Source organism: Ambystoma mexicanum, chromosome 3p (assembly GCF_040938575.1).
Source record: "Ambystoma mexicanum isolate Mex_15411 chromosome 3p, UKY_AmexF1_1, whole genome shotgun sequence".
Lineage (NCBI taxonomy): Eukaryota > Metazoa > Chordata > Amphibia > Caudata > Ambystomatidae > Ambystoma > Ambystoma mexicanum.
In genome coordinates this window covers 1,214,308,259-1,214,326,270 of record NC_090925.1, presented here as the reverse complement: position 1 = coordinate 1,214,326,270, position 18,012 = coordinate 1,214,308,259, and the positions used below count along the sequence as shown (strand labels likewise).

Genomic DNA, 18,012 nt, shown 5'->3' with positions numbered 1-18,012 from the left:
ACTTTAAAAACATTGTCGCTGGATAATTATTCACCATATGCGTGAAAAGAAGTATTGCTCCACCAGAAAATCGCATTCTTAGTGAATTCCTTCCAGAGTGTTTATCCCAAGTTCAATAAAGAGACTCCTCTTACCCTCCTCATATACATGAGCTCAGGGAGAGAGTTAAAGCTGTCTCTGGCTTTATCGATAAAAGGAGCTATGTTCCTGAGAGTGTCAATACGAATATGATGAAAAGATCACATAGCAGTCCTCAGATGGTTACACTTGAGAGCACTGTTGATAGTGCATATTTAAAGACAAGTTTTGGATATTGGCATACAATAACAGGCTAACTCACCTTATGCACAACAACAATATCCAACTTTCCCTTTTTACAGAACCATGAGTTAAAAACCACAGACCATCTTGGTGCAGAGACAGAAATGGCAATCAGAGCAGCCAGTCTTGAGGAAGCCTTTAAAGATATATCAATTTTTCAAGACAATGAACGGGAGGAGCCATCCCAGTATACCAAGGTATGTTCTACATGTGTAATTAATTTTCATTTACACTGGACCCATGTGCATATTGATGGCTTAAACCTATTGAATCTACATCATTGAATGTGCACTATTTCAATGTCAATTTTGGAGAAATGTTTTGCTCAAGTTTGAATACTATTCTAAACTGTGACTCATTAGCACCTGGCGGGGTGAGCCAGCCAATCAGTTGGCTAGGTGTAAGCCCGTGTTCCAAGCAGCCTGACGGCCGGCTCCCTCCGCCGTCATCTCTGTCCCCTTTTTGAAAATGTTTAATCCCCCCGGCTCCCAACTTACCTTATTGCGGCTAGCTGCACCTTCCTCTCTGCGCAGAACAGCTGCCATGGAAAGGGAAGAGGGGCTCCATACGGAGCCCTGCCTTCCCTTTCCATGCCAACCATGTTGGAAAAGGATTTTCCGCACGCTCCTTTTTTTTTTAGCACCCCGGGTTGCCGCTTTGGTTACATGGGGTGCTAATGGCCTTAACACCCTCTCCAGCTTGCCAGAGCGCGTGTTTAAGCCACATTAATGAAATACCTTGAAAGTAAATATGCATTTCACAGGTTTAAAGTGGCATGTGCATTTAATTGAATGGGGCAGCTAAAACCAGACTATTCTGTGGACATTTTTAGAAAAAAACAAAAGTGCACTCAAACACTGGAAATTGATTTGTGTTTTATGAGAGCAAGGGGAAATACATGAAATCGGTTCTCCTTCTCTGGTGACCATTGCCATAGTTACAAAGACACAACTTTCCCACAGCAAAAGAACTTCCAATGTAAGGAAAACATTCAAAAGCTTACCAGAAGGTTTTCCCACTACAGATTCACCTGCAGCGAGGGTAGAGGGACCCATTTTCACTCAGGCAGTAACAGCAGGGCTCCCAGGGAGTGAGATGGAGGCTCCATACATGTACTCAGCTGTTTTGGATTCCAAGATGGTGTTAGGCCTTCATGTAGTTTTAGGCCAGCCTCTTTTCAAGTTTTCTGTACGTTGGTTAGTAAATTAGTTTAGTGCGCTCTCCCCATATATAAGTGATTTGTAAGTGTCTTTGTAGGTTAGTTAGGCTTGGGCCAGTTGCTGCGCGGCTGCATAGAAACTGATATTCCCCAACCAGTCAAAAAAGTGCATCAGTACAAGTTTTGTGTTCAATGTTAGCCTGTGCGCGTCTGGTGATAATTTAATTAGAAATGTTTGATGAACAAAACGAAAGACAATCTTCCGAATTTATTGTCATATCTTCATAAGTACTCATAAACTTATTTCAAACATCAGTGTTGATATAGTAGTGCCGTACAGTAGTGCCAACAAACTCCGCCTGGAGGCACGTGCATGCGTTTTGCCCTTGCTTGTGCTTTTTCAAGGCACAAGTAAAACAATTTAATCAAAAATTGGATATTGTATTATTAAATGCATTTGTCTTTTGAAATTTCGGTCGTCTTGTCTAGACAGCAATCATGTTAGGTATATATCCATCCTCTATTTTAACAGTGTATGTTGCTGAATGAACGAGTTTCCACTCGGGAGCACAGGGAGCAGGGAGGACAGTCCTAGAGAAGGTCCTGAGAAAAACTAGTGAGTGCGGAAGTGGGTGGGTGAGAGTAGGGCCATACCTCTCTGCCAATCTACACTGGGGTGCTCCAGTCCAATCTGACAGCACTGACTTCGGGCACCCAGCTTGGCAGTAAGTCCTTTACACACCACTGGAAGGGAGACCTGAGGAACAAAATATTGAAGACAATAGGAAGAAGGCCCCACAAATGCTTATTGGCCCGGGAACTGTGGCTCTGGGGTTGGGGAACCCTCTTGCCAGGGAGGAGGGTTGAAAGATGTGGCAACCTCATCCTGGCTACTGAGGAAGAGCAGCAACCCCTTTCTTGAGGAGGGAACCATTTTGATAGACCTTCATTGCACATCACTTCTGCGAGCTCAGAATGTATGCAACTCAAAGACAGCAGGTGCATCACAACTGCAGCATCACCAGTGAGGGAGCTGTAAGGAAGTCATGGTATCGAGCAGTAGACAAAGACTCAATGGCTACAAGTTTCAAAAACATTTATTTGGTATTTTGGTTGGGTTGATAAAATTCCTAATTGTCCTAAACTGTTCTGACTTGAGTGTCGTGTAGACCGATGAGACCTCCGTCCCCAAGTGACGCACAGGGGAACAAATAGAAACCCGCTGTGCGACCCTTGAGGCCACAGGTGAGAGATGTCTTCCCAGATCCACGGAGCCTCTGGAACACCGATGCTGCTGTCAAGAAGGAAGGAGGTTAAGCACCAGGCAATCACAATACAGCAGGTAAACAAAAGAATCTAAAGTGTCTTACCTATCTGGTGTAAGGGAGACCCAGGTAACCTAGTAGGGAGGTTCGAGGCTCAACAAGATACAGCGGTCCCTGGAGTGGTAGAACCGCAGGTAAGCGTGGATACGGGTAGGCCACCTGTAAGATAGGGCTTGACTTGGGCGTGGGAGTACAGCAAGATACTCAGGGGTGATCCAAAGACAAGTAGATGTGCAGTCCAAAAATCCGGCAACAGGTAAACAGTTCCAAGCAAAGGTACAAAGGGGTGTCCAAGAGAGTCCAAGATAGAGTTCCGTGGTCGAGGTAGCAAGGAGCAAGTAGTAACGCCAAACAGGGTCCGAAGCCAGCTGAGAAGCAATGATCGTCCTGCCTCTCAGTTCTTTATACTGTGTGTCCCTGGGTCATGTGACGTCTCTGGGTCATGTGGCGTCCACCAAGATCACGTGAGGAACGCCACACTGTATCACATGACCGACGTGATGACGTAACGCCGCCCCTTCTGCGATATATTCTCCAAGGCAGTTGCCAATGCAGGAAAGGTTGTAATCGAGCCCGTACACCAAAGGAGGTACGGTGTTTTCGGTTCTGTGGGTTCACCGAATCCCTTGAGCCTCGAAGCTGGGGTGGAGAAGTTGGGGGAATGTGAGCAGTGTTCTGATGTGGGGAGGCCTGATGTGCCGAGGATCGCCTAACATAGCCCCTCCCCAACGGCCCACGACCCCGTGGGCAGGATGGATGGTCTAAATGGAAACGGGCTACCAAGCGAGGGGCGTTCAGGTCAGAGGCGGAAACCCATGAACGTTCCTCCGGGCCGTAACCCTTCCAATCCACCAGATACTGGATCCCACCCCTAAACCATCTGGAGCCCAAAATGGCCGACACCTCGAAAACATCAGGAGAGGTCAAGGACACCGGCGCAATAGGGGTACGAAGACGGACAGAGTCGGGACAAGGTTTGAGGAGGGAGACATGAAACACAGGATGGATGCGCCAAGAGCTGGGAAGCACTAGACGGAAAGCCACCGGATTCACAACCTTGGATATCACATAAGGACCGACAAAGCGAGGTAGCAACTTCCGACAACCCACTAGGCGAAGATGACGTGAAGACAACCAGACCCTGGAACCCACCACCAGAGGGGGAGCAGCCCGACGTTTGCCATCCACACGGGCCTTCATAGCAGCCTTTGCTTCAGTGAGATGAACCACTGTACTAGCGTGTAAGGCAGAAAGATCCCTAAGACATGTCGTGGCCGCAGGGTTCGCAGAACCAGAAGCATCAGGGACCGGCAAGACCTTGGGATGTTGACCATAGAGGGCGTAAAAAGGAGAATAACCAGCGGCTGAATGAGCCGCATTATTATATGCGAACTCCGCAAGCCGTAAAGCGGCCAACCAAGAGGTCTGATGTTGCAATATAAGGCAACGAAGGTATTGTTCCATAGATTGATTCGTCCTTTCGGTCTGTCCATCGGTCTCAGGATGATAGGCCGATGAATACCTGGTATCAATGCCCAATAGCTTCGTCAGGGATCTCCAAAACCGAGAGGTGAACTGTGACCCTCGATCAGATATAATGACCGAAGGAAGGCCGAATAGCATAAACACATGTTCAAAAAACAACTCCGCTAATACAGGAGCCGAAGGGATACCTTTGCAAGGAACAAAACGGGCCATTTTAGTGAACGTGTCCACCACCACCCAGATGGAGTCAAAGCCCTTCGACTTGGGGAGATCAGTAACGAAATCCATCGTCAACGTATGCCAGGGCCTGGGAGGTACCGGAAGCGGAAGCAACAACCCAATCGGTCGACCCCTTTGATGTTTAGCCTGAGCACATACTGCGCATGATCTAACATAACATTCTACATCGCGCCTCATAGAAGGCCACCAACACCAACGCTTGAGAAGATCTAAAGTGCGCTCTTGTCCGGGGTGAGCGTTAAAGGGAGCGTCATGAGACCACTCAAGGGCCAGAGTACGTGTGTCAGGTGTGGGAAGGAACAGGCGTTCATGTACGAACGGTAGTCCATCAGAATACACTGGGTCCCATTCTCGCAACTGGTCAGAATGATTACTAGTCCAGGATCGAACCGAGTCCATCAGTGACAATGAGGGAGTACATAGACAAATCACATGACTCTTTCCGAGAACAGTGTCAGGGAATGTAGGCAATCGGACCCCCCCCGGGGAACGTGACAAGGCATCCGCCTTCCCATGTGCCGTTCCGGGACAGTGCATAATACGGAAGTCAAAAGAGGAAAAGAAAAGATGCCATCGGACCTGTCTGCTATTTATGCATTTCAAAGAGGCCAAATCCTGTAGATTCCGATGATCGGAGTATACTGTGATGGGATGTTTAGCCCCCAGAAGATGATGACGCCAAACACGGAACGCGTCCATGACAGCCAAGAGTTCTTTCTCCGTAACGGTATAATGAGACTCATTACTGGAAAACTTACGGGAGTGGTATGCCACTGGATGTAATTTGCCTGTATTAGGACATGATTGTGACAGTACCGCCCCGAGGGCAAAGGAAGAGGCATCTGCCTCGACTATGAACGGAAGATCAGGATTGGGATGTTGGAGTACCGGTGCGGTAGTAAAGGCGGTTTTCAAAGTATCAAAAGCCTCCTGCTGTTCTCTCTGCCACTGATATGGTACCCGAGGACTAGTCAGGGCCGTGAGTGGGGCTACAATCGTAGAAAAGGAAGAAATGAAACGCCTATAAAAGTTGGCGAATCCTAAAAAGGCCTGCAAGGACTTGAGTGTTTGAGGTACTGGCCAATCTAAGACTGCTTTGACCTTAGACTCTATCATGGATAACGCCCCAGGGGTGATGTGGAAACCCAAAAACTCAACAGAGGTCTTATGGAACTGACATTTCTCAGGTTTGGCAAATAAGGAATGTGTTCTTAAACGGGTTAATACTTCTCGGACGTGTTTTACATGGTCATCAAGATCACGAGAGAAGATCAGGATGTCGTCCAAATACACAACCATGTACACATCCAGAATATCCCTGAAAATGTCATTCATGAATCGTTGGAACGTGGCCGGGGCGTTACATAAGCCAAAGGGCATGACAAGATATTCGTACAAGCCGTAACGAGTACAGAAAGCAGTTTTCCACTCGTCTCCCTCGCGAACGCGTACTAAATTGTATGCGCCGCGTAGATCAAGTTTGGTAAAAATGGAAGCATGTGTTAAATGATCTAAGAGTGGAGTAATTAACGGGATGGGATATCTATCCTTCTTGGTGATAGCGTTAAGACGCCGATAATCCACACAAGGACGTAGATCCCCCTCCTTCTTGGGTACAAAGAAGATAGGACTGGCCGCTGGTGAAGTGGAGGGGCGGATGTGTCCTAAACGCAGGGCGTTCTGTACATATTCTTTTAACACCAGTTCCTCCGAAGGAGACAAAGAGTAGATCCTGCCCGAAGGAACAGTGGAATCGGGAAGTAATTCGATTGGGCAGTCATATGTTCTATGTGGAGGAAGTACCTCAGACGAGCCTCGATCGAAAACTGATTCGAAAGCCCGATATTCTGGCGGAATCCCAGACATCAACCCCCCAACAGTATGGGACTGTATGACTTCTGGATCGTCAGCGGTCAGTGTGAGTTGTGCTAAGGCTCCCAAGAACCGAGAGGGCGTGTCAGGGACTTGATGGACCGGGAGACAATAATTCTGACAAATCTCGGACTCAAAGAGTACAGTGCCTGCTTGCCAATTGATCAGGGGATTATGTTCACGTAACCAGGGAATCCCTAGTATGATACCGAATTGAGGTGCGGTGATCAGATCAAAACTTAAGGTTTCTGTGTGTATGTCTTGGATGTTCAACAAGAGGGGTGCAGTTTGTTGTCTAACAGGACCGGAAACCAATGCGGAGCCGTCTACGGCTTGGACATGTTCCGGTCGTGTTTTTACCACTAAGGGTAGATTGAGGGTATGGGCCAAATCAATATCTATGTAATTACCAGTGGCACCGGAATCAATAATGATATTGACTGCATGAAGAAGGCCAGTAGAGGGACATAGAGTAGCCTTTACGGAGATGGGTTGAACACGAGCAAAGGCAAGAGGGATACCCGGAGAAGATGAAGGGACACTCGACCTGTTCTCCGGTTCTAAGGTCGAGCCACCCGAAAAACCTGACTCTTCTTGGGACGTCGAGGACACTCTTTCACGAAATGTCCAGTGGTGCCACAATAAAAGCATGCATTATCTACCCTTCTACGTTCCCTCTCAGATGTTGTAATAGGACTGCGTAATCCTCCCACTTGCATAGGTTCTTCAGTACTGGAAGCGGGAGTACTAACAAGAGTAGGAGAGGAAGAGGCCCCCAATTCAGCTCTACGCTCCGATCGTCGTGCATCTACCTGCAGGACGAGATCAACCAATTCCTGATACTGAGTAGGCATAGAAGGGATCACTGCTAGAGCGTCTTTCATGGTGTTACTTAACCCCCTATAAAAGACCACCGCCCGCTTGTTTTCTGGCCATGACGTTTCCGCAACTAGCTGATTGAACCGGGTGATGTAATCTATCAGAGTCCTTTCGCCGTGAGTCAATTCCAACAACTCCAGATCCCTAGACTGTGCCTTGTGTCGGGTATCGAATATTCGGGACATTTCTAGGATCAACAAATCAAAGTCATAAAGAACTGGACTATTGTTCTCTAACAGGGGATTAGCCCAAGCGGCAGCTGTTCCAGCTAAATGGGAAAGGGCGAAGGCGGCCTTAGCTGTGGACGTGGGAAAAGCCAAAGGCCTGCATAAGAAATGTAACTTGCACTGGTTAACAAAGGTTCTGAATTTCTTGGGATCGCCTTGGTAGCGTTCAGGAGCAGCCAGGGGGGAAGGAGTTGGGAGGATTATTGGAGTCGGGACTGTAGAAGTAGCCAAGGGAGGGGGTGTAGTGGAGGAGCTGCCATCTCCAAACTCAGGGTCTGCAGGAAGGGAGTGTTGAACGCTCTGTATGGTGTCCAACCTTTGATGGATCACCGTGTTCGCGGCGGCCATATCTGCCCTTAATATTGTAATTGCCTGAACTAAAGCAGTTATGGGTTCGTCCGTGGATCCCTGCATCGTCTAACACGACTATACGGCTTCTCAGTCTGTTCTGACTTGAGTGTCGTGTAGACCGATGAGACCTCCGTCCCCAAGTGACGCACAGGGGAACAAATAGAAATCCGCTGTGCGACCCTTGAGGCCACAGGTGAGAGATGTCTTCCTAGATCCACGGAGCCTCTGGAACACCGATGCTGCTGTCAAGAAGGAAGGAGGTTAAGTACCAGGCAATCACAATACAGCAGGTAAACAAAAGAATCTAAAGTGTCTTACCTATCTGGTGTAAGGGAGACCCAGGTAACCTAGTAGGGAGGTTCGAGGCTCAACAAGATACAGCGGTCCCTGGAGTGGTAGAACCGCAGGTAAGCGTGGATACGGGTAGGCCACCTGTAAGATAGGGCTTGACTTGGGCGTGGGAGTACAGCAAGATACTCAGGGATGATCCAAAGACAAGTCGATGTGCAGTCCAAAAATCCGGCAACAGGTAAACAGTTCCAAGCAAAGGTACAAAGGGGTGTCCAAGAGAGTCCAAGATAGAGTTCCGTGGTCGAGGTAGCAAGGAGCAAGTAGTAACGCCAAACAGGGTCCGAAGCCAGCTGAGAAGCAATGATCGTCCTGCCTCTCAGTTCTTTATACTGTGTGTCCCTGGGTCATGTGACGTCTCTGGGTCATGTGGCGTCCACCAAGATCACGTGAGGAACGCCACACTGTATCACATGACCGACGTGATGACGTAACGCCGCCCCTTCTGCGATATATTCTCCAAGGCAGTTGCCAATGCAGGAAAGGTTGTAATCGAGCCCGTACACCAAAGGAGGTACGGTGTTTTCGGTTCTGTGGGTTCACCAAATCCCTTGAGCCTCGAAGCTGGGGTGGAGAAGTTGGGGGAATGTGAGCAGTGTTCTGATGTGGGGAGGCCTGATGTGCCGAGGATCGCCTAACATAAACTCTAGAATGGGAGTAGTCTCAACCATTAAATAAATAACAATAGCGGTCACCGGGAGGGTCGCGGGCTGCTTTCATGCAACTTGAAGGTTTCTTTGCTTGGCTCACTTTTAGCGGCATGGCTACCCCCATACCGGGTACCGAGTCCGGTTCCTTGAATGGGGAAATACCAGGTCATTCTGACCTTGGAGGGCCCGATATTTCCCCATTCAAGGAACTCACACCCGGTACATCCCCATTCCCATTTGAGCTCCCTTAGGGTTCATATGGGAATGGGGAGGAGGCTAACAACGGGCCCGTTAATGACTGGCCCGTTGTTAGCATCCTGGTTAATGAGGCAGTAGGGGGTTAACGGCGCCAGCAACTCTACCAGCGCCATTAACCCCCTACCGTCTGGGTCGTAATGAGGCCCAAAGTGTTTCAGTGTTTCTTTGGATCATTTGTATTACAATTTCATTTGTACTGATTCTACAGCCCTCTCTCCCTCCTAAAATAAGCCTGGCTGCTCTGTCTACGCTACCATGTACTCAGGTGGTACAGCCTTATACTAAGAGTGGTGTCTTGTACTGCCTCAGTTGAATGCTTTTACTAAGCTTGGACTTCAGAAAAACTGTCCTAACACTTGTCAAGGCTGGTGAATACAGAAAGTGCACAAATATGAAGCTGAAACTAACTAATCCTGGCCCCCTCCACCATCAATGCACATAAATGCCCATATCACAGTCCACATCACCCTCGACCACACCCATACTCCCATGCCACCCCTAACAGAATACAGTGCAAAGGCAGTAAGATGCCCTGCCCCCAAGCATGCTCTATACACAACCACATGACAATGCACCACACATGAATGCATGTAAACTGACACTTTTGTGTAAGTATACCACCACACATGTGACAGGTCCAGCAAACACACGAGGATGGGCCATTACAGTGGCTGCCATGGCTGCAGCAGCCAACCTGCCTGTCTGTTGCGGGTGCTGTGCTCCTACCATCCATAGTTCCCATATAACCACTGCCATCGTCAACAACGTTGACACTGCACATGCCTACCCACCCAAATGGGATTGTATGGGACTCAGCACAAATGTGAATCAAGAACATCCTGACGCCTGACCTCCTATTCCCTGTATTAAGTACATCAGAGTACTGTCAAGTCGGCATATACACCTTGGCAATGGCTCCAGTAGCAGAGTGCCTGTAGCAGTGGCCTGGTCCATACACAACCCATAATGAGTGTCACCTGCACACTGCAGCACACACACCCATGCTGCCACGCCCACATACCGCATGGCTATGGCGTAGGGCACGCACCCAGGTCCCTCACACCCTGAATTCGCACATGTGCACACAGAAGAAGAACTCTCCACCAGGCCCAAATACCTATACCACAAAACATATCCTACGAATGCAACAACGTGCATCCTGGACACGAGTATTGCATGTGTGTCTGCCATGCTGCCACTGCCAGCACATCACAATACTGGTACGCCCTCACCTGCACGGAGACATGGGCACACACTGATTGTGGAGTGCATGTAACTCATATGTACCTGGCAGCCCTACCATGAACATACCACACACATCCTGCCCAGTCAAGCAGGTCACACATCGACTCCAGGCAGGCCCCCCCGCCCCAACATTGAGACAAATCACATGGGCAGACATGCATGGTACTACCCACAGCCCAATGTGGGTGTACATGGGAGCATACCCAGCACAGCTGTGTCACATGTGCCATCTGTACAGTGCCTGCAGCTCACTCAAGGCAACCCATGCATTAAATAGACATAACATGCACCAGTGCCTGCACCCACAATGTGATCTAGCTCTATGATCATGTTGCATGTAATTGTACAATACTCATCCTATTTGTCCACCAACAGCAGGCCTTTCATTCACCCACGGGAACATCATCTGACACCGATGGCGGACAAGCAGGGACATCGAGGGAGACCGGACATGCCCTTCACACAGCACACTGCTCCTCAACATCAGCCTCAGGCCATCATGGAAGCCACAACCGCTCAGAACACCACGCCGAGGTGACCCATATCCCTGCTGCCCCTAGGACACAGCAGGCCCCTCAGGCCATCATCTCTGCTGCCCCTGGGACACAGCAAGTCCCTCATGCCATCATCCCTGCTGCCCCTGGGACACAGCAAGCCCCTCAGGACATCATCCCTGCTGCATGTGCAATCCTACAGGGACCACCACCCCAATAAGGCACGGACAGCCGTGCTGAGGAAGTGGCAGTTGAGGCAACCGGAAACGGCAGCGAGGACAACCAGAACACCCCTGATGTACTGGGCACATTCAGCCCCATGAGCGCCAGGAGTCCCATGCGCTCGCCCTCCCCATCAATGCAGGAAATCACTGTTCATCTCCAACGGTGGAGGAGCGCCAGGACATGCCGGGCAGACTGGTGCAGCAGCACCTCGAGGAGTCACGGCTACAGAGGGAAAGCAACCAGGCCATTGGGTGCTGGGTTGCATGTGCCATTGGGCGTTCCGCCTCTGGCAACATCCTGTTGTCACGGAGGGTCCGTGAGGACAATAGTGTCCAATCGAACATAGCTGAAACAATGGCGCTGGCCCTTCAGACCATCATGACACTTCTACTGCCTCATAACACCCCAATGCCTTCCAACAGCACCACACCTACTAGCTCACAGGCAGGCAGCCCCAGGAGAAGGTCCATGCGCCTGTCTGAGTTGTCTCAGAGGGACCAAAATGCTGCCATGCGTGGAAAGAAGTAGTGATGAATAAGTGACACTTCTTCCAGAACTAGCTATTTTTGGGCTGGGAGGTGGGAGGGTATGTTTGGGAGGGGGAGGGTGGGTCCATAATTGAGTTAGGTAGTTGGGGCATGGGAGGGGGGAGGGGAGGTTTCGGAGGGGGACGGTGGGTCCATAGTTGGGATAGGTAGTTAGGCCCTGGGAGGTGGGAAGGTACGTTTGGGACGGGGAAGGTGGGTCCATAGTTGAGATAGGTAGTTGGGGCCTGGGAGGTGTGAGGGTACTTTTGAGTTGGTATAGTCATTGCACCTGTTACCTTTTGTCTTTATCTCAAAACACTGGGTTGTTTAACTGAATAACGAGTGGACAATCTTCTTATGTGTGTGTATCAATTATATAATGTAAGTGTTACAAATGAAGTGTGTGAAAATGTCCTCCTTGTGCTTGTGAGGATTTTTCAGAAAAAATTCAGAATAAGTGCTGCCCGTGCATGTTGACCATCCTTTCCATTCCTCCGTGGTCGCACTCCCATCCCATCATCGTCGTCATCTCCATCCTCCTCATCTGCTGGGTCCATGTCTGGGGGCAGTGCAATGTTCCGTCGAATGCACATATTGTGCAGCATGGCACATGCTAGGACAATTTTGCCAACCTTTATGGGGCTATAGATTAATGCACCACCGGATCTGCTGAGGCAGCGGAACCTGGCCTTCAGTAGTCCAAAAAATCTGTTCTATGATGCCCCGTGTACGGATGTGTGCCCGGTTGTAGGGCTCCTCATGCCTAATCTGTGGTCGTCTAATGGGTGTCATCAGCCATGGCGTTATGGGGTATCCCTCATCACCTGCATGGCAGTGACAGAGAGGTGATTGGATGTTAATGTTGAACATTTCCTGTCAGTGATGATGACATGTACACATTCTCAGTATTTTGTTATCACACATCATAGTAGATGCCACAGATGACACAATGGGCCTCATTACGACCCTGGCGGTAGAGGGTTAACGGCGCCGGTAAAGCTGCCGGCCCTGTTAACCCTGTACCGCCTCATTACAAGTTCTGTTTGCGGGACCCGCTAAGGACGTCTGGTAAAACCAGGCATCCTTTGCTGGTCCAGCGAGCAGACCAGGATGCTAACAACGGGCCCGTCATTAACGGGCCCGTTGTTAGCATTACCACATTCCAATTGAGCCCTATGGGGGCTCAAATGGGAATGGGGTTGTACTGGGTCCGGGTTCCTTGAATGGCTAAATACCGGGCCCTCAAAGGTCAGAATGGTCTTGGTATTTCCCCATTCAAGGAACCCGGACCCGGTACCCGGTATGGGGGTAGCCATGCCGCTAAAAGCAGCATGGCTACCTCCATACTTGTAATGAGGCCCAATGCATTTTGCAATATTTGATTGACACAACCTTTCTCTTTTGTAAACATTGATCACTCATTCCTACTAAGACTGTTTTGCTTGCTCAATGTCTGCAGTCATGATATGGCCTTCAATGCTACTACATGTCTTATTCCTTTCAATGTACACAATGGTGTGATTCTGACTACTAGGCGCCTCATGTCTTGTATGGTGCTGACAATCAACGTCATGCACCTGCAGCGCAAAAGAGTGAGGACACTGCTGTGCGCAGCTGGGAACATTGGCATTGTGCACATAGGAGCAGCTGCTACTTTCTCACTGATGTCAGTATGCCCATTTGCATGTCACCATTGCAAAGTATTTTTTTTTATTTTGTATTTTATTAAATTTATATAGCGCTTTAATCCAAAGTGCTTTACATGAGGAACAACAAAAATACAACAAGCATTAAATAACAATTGAATCACAACCAGATAACAGTACAAGGAACAATTTACATTATTGCTGAGGTAAGGCAAGAGTAGAGAGGGAGCAAGGTCTGAGAGGGAGTAGGAGGTATGAGTGGAGGTAGTAGCAGAAGTAAGAGAGGAGGCGATAATGTGTAAGGGAGAAGAATGGAAGAGATGAAATTAGAGAAGTGTGGGAAGTAGGGCAGGAGGGAGTAGAGAGGAAGGAGAGGGTGAGGTGGTACAGAAGTAAGAGAGGGACTAGGAGGTGAGAGAAGAGGTAGTAGCAGAGATAAGAGAGGAAGCAAAAGGTGTTAGGGGGTGAATGGAAGAGATAAGATTTTAGAGAAGTGCGGAAGGTAGGGTAGGAGGGAGTAGAGCGGATGGGGAGAGGGAGGTGATTCGGTTAAGGCCTATTTCCATTAGCCAGTACATGGTTCCCATGACATGGCAAACTGTCATGGGCCTAATGCAACTGGGTGCAGTCTGGTGAGTGCCTATTTACCCCCCCACTACACGGGGGTCATGCATTGGTCATTCTACTCACCCAGCAGCCCGGTGAGTGCCTTTTTACCCCCCTCCAATGCCCCCACTACGCAGGGATCATGCATTGGTCATTCTACTCACCCAACAGCCAGGTGCCTTCTCCGATGTGACGTGCCATGTACCCTGGCAACTTGGAGTTCAGCAGGACCATTGAGCCGTGTGTCGATCCCGGAAAATGTGCACAGCAGTCGGTGATGAGGTATTCAGCATCACAGACCATCTGCACGTTGAGGGAGTGGAATTGTTTGCGATCTCTGTGCACTGCCTCAATGGCATGTCAGGCAACCAACTCCACGTGGGTGCAGTCTAACGCCCCAATGCAATTGGGCATGCCTGCAAGGGCATGGAAGGCCACTTTGGTGGCATTGACCTGGGCAGGGGTTTGGGGTAGGGCGATGTGGTCTGCCACATGGCATAGCAGTGCATCCAGTACCTGGAACAATATCCTTGAAAAACAGGGTTGTGACAGCCTGTGCAGCTCCCCAACGGTGTGGTGGTATGTGCTGGTTGCAAAGAAGTGCAGTACCCACACTACCTTTTGCAAGGGTGGAATTGTAATCCGTATGTTTAGCATGCTGCAGATGTCGTCATTATTGAGGGTGACTATTGATATAATGGTCTCCCTGTCTAGCCGGTATAAGGTGTGGATTTGGCTTGGGGTCAGGTTCCAGGGCGAGGCCCTGATGCGGGGTATTGGTGGCTGCCTGCGGAGAGCTACATGCTGCACATTGATGTTAGGAATGACCAGCTGGTTACTCATTCACCTCCTGTACCTACGCCTCCTCCTCTGCCTCAGTGCTGCTTCATTCTCAATAGCTACTGTGTGCAATTAATATCAAAGGGTGCATGGATGGCGATACTGGTTGTGCACATCCAAAGAATTTCTCAGAGTTCCTGGTGAGCAAGTTGCCTAAACCTGGCCTCTGCACTTGCATTGTGTGCATGTGTGCCACCCACGGGCATCGCGTCATCCTCTTTAGGGGGTGGCATGTCCACATCCGGGGGCAGGGGTATCTTGCCCACCTTGTTCGACCTGTACAAACTCCCCCCCAGTCCGGTGTAGAAATCTGAAGCATGCCTTCCACAGGCCAAAGGTACACTCAATTGCCACCCTGGTCCTGATGTGGGCCCGGTTATATGCCACCTCCTTCGGCGTCTGGGGATTCCTCAGAGGAGTCATCAACCACGGAAGCTGTGTATATCCAGAGTCACATGTGAGGGGGATAGACATCCGAGCATGTCATTGGGTACTGATGATGGGTTCATCATTACATCAGTTTCACGATAGTCTGCCTTTTATGGCATGACACATGTGTCAGCCCACTATGCCTATTCACATTTCAGCCTTTGCATGTGGAGTTTACTACTTAGGGGTTGGGGGTGGAGCAGGCATAGCAAATCTTGCACACACCCAACAATCGTAGCAGCTATGGGTGTGGGCTCACAGGTCAGGTCTGGTACAGAACCCATGTCCATTGCTTCTGTGGGGTCACTTTGTTGCAGTCCATCAGAGTAATATGTCATGTATGCAGTGTGATGCAGTCATTGACACAGTGTTCACCCCATGTGTTTGATTCCCGTTTGTGGAATGTGGCCCTGTACTTTACCCCAGTCCATCCACATGCACAATGGTGTCTGGGGCTTGGCAGGCCATGCTAAAACTCATAAGTCCATTCTGCAGATTTATTGACTTGTTAATGATTTTGATGTGTGCTTCTTCTTACTGTGGTTGGTGACTTTGGTGCTCGGGTGTCTTGTTGCGTGTCATATCTGCACCTCCTTGATTACCATTGGCGCCCCAGTGCACATGCTTTGTATGGCCCTAAGCAATCATGCCCACCCCCATGCAGACCATGCATATTGTGGGGTTTCCAATGTTGCGTTGTGGTACCTGTGGTCCAGTGTGTGTGTGTGTGTGTGTGTCTGTGTGTGTGTCTGTTTCTGTCTGGCCTATTTAGGTTACATGGTTTGGCCATTCAATGCTGATTTGTGTGTCATGTCCCATTATGGTGGCCTGCAGCCTGTTTTATCTCGTGGGGGTCTGGTGTCTATGTGGCCTTCTCAGGGCATGCATTTCTGTTGTGCCAACATCCCCAACCCATGCATTAGGCTCAGTGTGCTGGGACTTGTACTCACCCAATGTCCAGGTATGTTGGCCTCTGGCCTCATTTCACCATGTAGGCATTTTCTGGCATTTACCACCTGGTTTCAGGTGGAGGTTTTGCCACCTAGCGTTTGCCTGTATTACCAGAACTGTTTTGCTGGTAATACAGGAAGGGACTGGCTCAGGACGTGCTGTAGTTTCCATTGTGCCTTTATTACCGGCACAGGTTACGTGTTGTATGGTATTTGTGGCACCGGTTTCACTTGTGCCTGTGTTTTAGTATACCCGTTTTAGGATGCCTGTCGTTGCCCTGTCCGGTAAAAGTGTATGGGCCTCATTACACTGTAGGCGGTAAGGGATTACCGGCACCGGTAAGGGCACCGGTGCCGGTGATCCCTTACCGCCCTACTACGAGGTCCCTTAACGGGTCCCTTCCTTAACACCAGGTCCGACCTGGTGTTAAGGACGGGACCCGTTAAGAGACTTCAGAGCTAATAACGGTACCGCAAATTGCGGTACCGTTATTAGCTACTTCCCCATTCCCATTGAGCCCTATGAGGGCTCAAATGGGAATGGGGAATGTTTCCTGGAATGGGGACTTACTGGGTCGTCCAAGGTCGGAATGACCCGGTAAGTCCCTATTCCGGGAACACGACCCGGAATGCGGTAAGGGGGTAGCCATGGCGCTAATAGCGACAATGCTACCGCCTACTGTGTAATAAGGCCCAATATATCCGTTGATACCAGCACTTTAATACCGGACCAGATGACTTGTTATGAGGCCGTCCTTTGTTTCTGTACCCAGATGTCTAAAGTGACTGCAAAATAGTGATCCCCCGAACAAAAGGTGGGTGTGAGGAGGAGGAGCAGTGTCAAGGTGAATTAAGGGGGGACAACTGTCACGTATTTTGCAAGCCTGTTCTGATTTCATGGACTATCAGCCTCATTGCGAGTTAGGCAGTAAGTGGTAAAATTTGCGGTAACTGAGTTACCACCAATTTTACCACTATGCCAAATTATGAGTTTTTGTTTTGATTAGAGGATTTACCTCCAGCAAAATCCTGGAGGTAAATCTGCCCACTCAAAGCTCAAAATTCAACAGAATTGGTGGAATTACTGCAGTGGTTGTTTTGCTTTGGTAATTCTGCAAAAAAAGCCCTGGACCCCAAAAAAAAAGAGGATTTACACTGCTACCACCACTTGTAATCAGGCAGAAATTCAGCCTGACTAAGTGGCGGTTACGGTTAATCCGTTTGGTGTTATTTCAGAGGATTTTCCTATGAAATACCTCCAAACTCGTAATGAGGCTGAACCCAAAATAAATGGGGAATTACACCGCCTACGCCACTTGTAATCAGGTGGAAATTCTGCCTAAGTGGTGGTAACAGTAATTCCACAGGGCTATTTTTTGGAGGATTTACCTCTGAATTTCTGCCTAACTCGTAATGAGGCTGTACGTCTTGTCCCTGGAAGTAAATCAGTTCACAGCATATTCTATTATTTAAAAAAACTCACTCATAGTTCACTACAGTATTGTTCATATAAGTCTCAAAAGAGAAGGTGGCCGACAGGTGGGTTTCATCAATCAGTTGCTTCCTGATAAGGTAAACTAATCGATTGTTATTGGTGTTCATTGTTTGACATCCAGTGAAATGCTATCATGTATCATAACGGGAATGCGATAGTGATAGTAACTGTGATTGATTATTAGATTTATTAATATATTATGTACACTCTTATCTAGATACAAACCGGGCTATGGGTTTCTGTTTAAGCCCATCGGTGCGTTTCCGAGCCGTGAGGGTCGGGAGGGAGATGGCTTGTGTCCGCCTGATGCAGAGGGGTATCTTCTCTGGTCGGCAGCAGAAATGCTGGCTGCACGAGTAGTGGCTGGGTGCAGTAATGTGCCCCAGGCCCCGGGTCGTACAAAGTACGACACGATGGAGGGCCTGGGGGGGTTAGGCGCA

General features: G+C 49.1%; 1 protein-coding gene across 10 annotated transcripts in view; it reads left to right on the top strand.

The window, feature by feature from the left end:
• The window catches only part of LOC138581369 (uncharacterized), a 3,536,879-nt gene that overhangs the window by 962,672 nt on the left and 2,556,195 nt on the right, over nucleotides 1-18,012 (top strand). For all 10 annotated transcript variants that reach the window (XR_011304538.1, XR_011304537.1, XM_069652654.1 and 7 more), the window contains one exon: nucleotides 381-518. Coding sequence is in view for 8 of the 10 variants with exons in the window: in XM_069652654.1 (XP_069508755.1) it covers nucleotides 381-518 (138 nt within the window). In the remaining 2 variants the exon portion in view is untranslated. The remainder of the gene's footprint in view (nucleotides 1-380; nucleotides 519-18,012) is intronic.